The sequence below is a fragment of the Vollenhovia emeryi genome, unplaced genomic scaffold, assembly GCF_000949405.1.
Source record: "Vollenhovia emeryi isolate VEMERY1.0 unplaced genomic scaffold, V.emery_V1.0 DF941906.1, whole genome shotgun sequence".
Lineage (NCBI taxonomy): Eukaryota > Metazoa > Arthropoda > Insecta > Hymenoptera > Formicidae > Vollenhovia > Vollenhovia emeryi.
In genome coordinates this window covers 1-3,790 of record NW_011964460.1, presented here as the reverse complement: position 1 = coordinate 3,790, position 3,790 = coordinate 1, and the positions used below count along the sequence as shown (strand labels likewise).

The 3,790-nt window shown below is 29.6% G+C and overlaps 1 protein-coding gene across 1 annotated transcript; it reads left to right on the top strand.

The window, feature by feature from the left end:
* The first annotated feature begins 862 nt into the window (after nucleotides 1–862).
* LOC105570754 lies at nucleotides 863–3,670 on the top strand. Its single transcript, XM_012028195.1, has 9 exons — nucleotides 863–889; nucleotides 1,500–1,743; nucleotides 1,866–2,021; nucleotides 2,356–2,484; nucleotides 2,565–2,666; nucleotides 2,736–2,795; nucleotides 2,882–3,108; nucleotides 3,247–3,406; nucleotides 3,489–3,670. Exons 2-9 carry the CDS (start codon nucleotides 1,518–1,520, stop codon nucleotides 3,668–3,670), a joined length of 1,242 nt encoding a protein of 413 aa, XP_011883585.1. The 5' UTR covers nucleotides 863–889; nucleotides 1,500–1,517.
* Nucleotides 3,671–3,790: the final 120 nt, after the last annotated feature.

Here is a 3,790-nt window from a genome sequence, read left to right as displayed (position 1 = left end):
CGTCAATTTTTACTTTATACTGGCATTGTTGTAATGACAGGTGTAATAGCACCAATGTTTTATAATCATTTTCTTTCTCCGAGTATTGCAATACGAATATTAACTGATCCAGAATTATGTATAACATTTAATGCTTATGCAAATTCATTATTAGTATGGTTTGTATCTCGGTATGGAGATATTTATGGTTATGAACATCTGTCATACAATGTTCACAATCTTGTTCATCTTGCAAATGATGTAAAAACATTTGGATGTTTAGAAAACTTTAGCTGTTTTAAATTTGAAAATCATATGCAAAAAATTAAAAAGAAATTACATACATCCGGAAAACCTTTACAGGAATTGTGCAATCGCGTATTTGAAGAATTACAGATTCCAATTCAACCGTGTCGCATGGAACAGTATCCAATCGTTACTTACAAACCGCATTCAATGAATAAGAGCATTTCTTATCTGAAATTTAAAAGCTTCAAAATTTCTCTTAACGAAATTGACAACTGTGTTTTGCTTCGTAGTAGGTATATAGCTTTCATTTCAGATATATTTGAAAAGAATGATGAAATACTTATTCGTGCACAATGTTTTTTAAATCCAAAATCTCTATTTACAGTTCCATGCGCTTCGGAAAGACTTAGTATATTCGTGATATCAAACAGTACTACTTCAGACATTCTTGAAGTTCCAATAACACAAGTCCAAAAAAAGTGTTTAAAAATAAAGAGTATTATCGATATTGAATCGTACATAGTAATACCGCTACAACTTAGTAATAATTAAATGATACAAATACATAAAAATTGATTTAACATATTTGTAACATTTTATTATCGTCCTTATCATAAATATTGTAATCGTTGCATTCGTGAGAACAGCAAATTTTTCAAAGGTGAGGAACAGTTTTATCTTACAATATTTTTGTTCATGTTCTCTTTTATTAATTAATGTTTTTAATTTTTGTATATTTAAAATTTTTTATTGCGACTAAAAACTCAAATGAATAAATCTGTTATTCATCTCATGTCCTTATTTATTTCATTGCATGTTTTAGCATTTGTCCTAAAACGTGACATACGTTTCAACAGTTTGCATATATTAAAATAATGATTAATACAATAATAATTGTATTAATTAAACTATCAGAATCGAGAGAAAGGGCTCTGAGCCGTGACGAGATGTACGTGTCAATATTTAAAAATAATTTATTGTTATAATAACATAAAGATTAGACGTTTCGGTCGTATTCTAGACCATCTTCAGTACAGTAATATTATATAAAGTTTCATGACGGTTAACATTAAACGTAAGTCGTGTACAGCATAGTAGAAACGCAGTTTGGAATAATTATCATGTACCCGAATGAGTTATTAGTTTGTTATCATACGAGCCTTTGTCACATAATTAAACTATATTTGTTGCACAATATCTGTAATAAGTGGCATTTGTTAATATTTAATGCTCAATTGCAATCTGTATAAATTATTATTTCTTTTTCCTAGATTTGTTGTCTTCAAAATATGTCTTCTTCACAAAGTTCTTCTTCGAAAAGTTACGCAGTGGTGAAATTTCTATCTGATTCGACATTCTCAGAAGTGCCAGTTAATTGGATTTCAAAAAGTGGTGATACTGCTTATTGTTGGTGGCCACCACGGTCATCAAACAATGCAATGTTAATTGCTAACTGCGTAAATCCAAACTACAAATTGTGGCATAACTTTGAGGTGGAAGTGATCAAATATTGTTGTAAGTACCGGGATAGCTTTAGAACAGACCCAACCTACGCAACGATATGATTATAAATTGAGGAGACAATTGTCTTTATAATTACTATACTGTGAAAACTAAGTAAAATATGTTTATTTCAGCCTCTCTTGAATCGGCACGAAAAAGTGCGGCAGATGGAAATTATAATACGACGGATGAGGACCGATGTGGTCGAGGAAAGAGACAACATGTTCCTCATCAACCGTACAGTTCGGACGACGAATTGGAAAATACCAAATATAGACAGTTAAAGAAACGTATGTATATTAGAAATATATGTATGCTCTCTATATTCTATTTTTATAACGACAATTATATAATTTATATAATATTTATATATAATTTATAATTATATAAAATTTATTACAATTTGAATAGAATTATAAATTATATAGAATTATAAAATATATATAATTTATAATTCTATATATATAATTATATATAATTTATAATTCTTTACAATTCTTTTAAAATAATATATAACTTATAATTCTATTCAAATTGCAATTGTCATTTACTTTTCTTTCATTATATTGCATTTAACAAATTATTACATCTTATAATGAAACGTATCAAATTTTTTGTTTACAGAAAACCAAACCCAACCGAAGGTGCTTTCCCTCATGGCACCAGCATGTCCCGAAAATTTCGGAATTAATAAACATACACAAGATAATGGAACCTACGGAAATAGAAATAACGATGCACTTTCACAATCTTGTACGTAATCGATATTGAACATGTGCGTAATAAAATAATATTGTGCTTATGTAATACTTATATTCATGAATGTTCAACAGATATTGAAGCTGCAACCGAAAATAATGGCAACAGTCCAATTTACAGTTCTGAACGTAAGCAAGATGAACTGGTGCAAAATGTTCAGGATATAATAATCCAAGGTATGTACATTGTTTACATCAACAGAAATTAATGTTAGCAGTAATAATACATTTGTAACAATATTTCAGATTGTACTTCTGAGTTTCCTGTTTCTTTTCATCTACAAGAGAGTATACAAGGGCTACAAGGTATATAATTTTGTGTAAACAGTTTTACTTACAGTTCTAACAAATGTATTTTTTGTATATATCTAAAATTGACAATAACATTACAGAAAGTGTTAAAGCAATACAACGTTTGGTAGCGGCAGGAAATCTAGCAATAAAAGACAACACTGAACGGTTAAGAAGACTAGAAGATACGATCAAAAAACGGGTATTACAAGAACCAATGGATAATGATGACAGTTTAATTCGACAATTTTTTCCTATCAGCGAAATAGAAGACATACGACATGTAGAAGACATATTGAAAAGTAATCAAGAAGCAGTGACGCAATTCGTAAGTTTTCATATTTACTTGTAATATTAACACACACACACACACACACACAGACATATACGGACCTTCGTTCTTAAATTACATAACATTGAAAATTCTTTTTTTATGTATTTGCATTGTGCTTTGAATCTTTTACAGAACCGATTTCTAATCAAAATTGGCGGAAATAATCCAAGAGACAATTTACATCGGATTTTGAAGAATGTCTTCACAAATGACTTTGCTATGGCTTGTTCATGGAAGGGGAGAAGAGATAATTTCAAAATTTGTGACTTGAAATTGATACAAATAATGAGAAGTATGTACAAAGGTATTTTGAAATGTTAGAAATATGTATTCAAACGTTTTTATATTGTTAAATTATTATTTCTCTTTTTCAGGACAAGTTCTTTCGCGTCACGTAACAGTAACAGAGACGGAGTTTGAAAGTATCGTGGCAGAGTGGTTACGTTTTGCCAAACAACGTCAACAAAGAAGCAGTAAGAATAAAAATGTACCTGAAGAAGATGAACAACAAAGGACCGATATAAATGAAAATGTTCCTGAAGAAGATAATGCCTAATGCATTTTGCCGGTTGTTTTTTCGTGTTGAAGGTAATATAAGATCTCGCCAAAAACTTTATATATATGTATATATAATATATACATATATATATATTATATATCGCAACCTCTCTCTCTG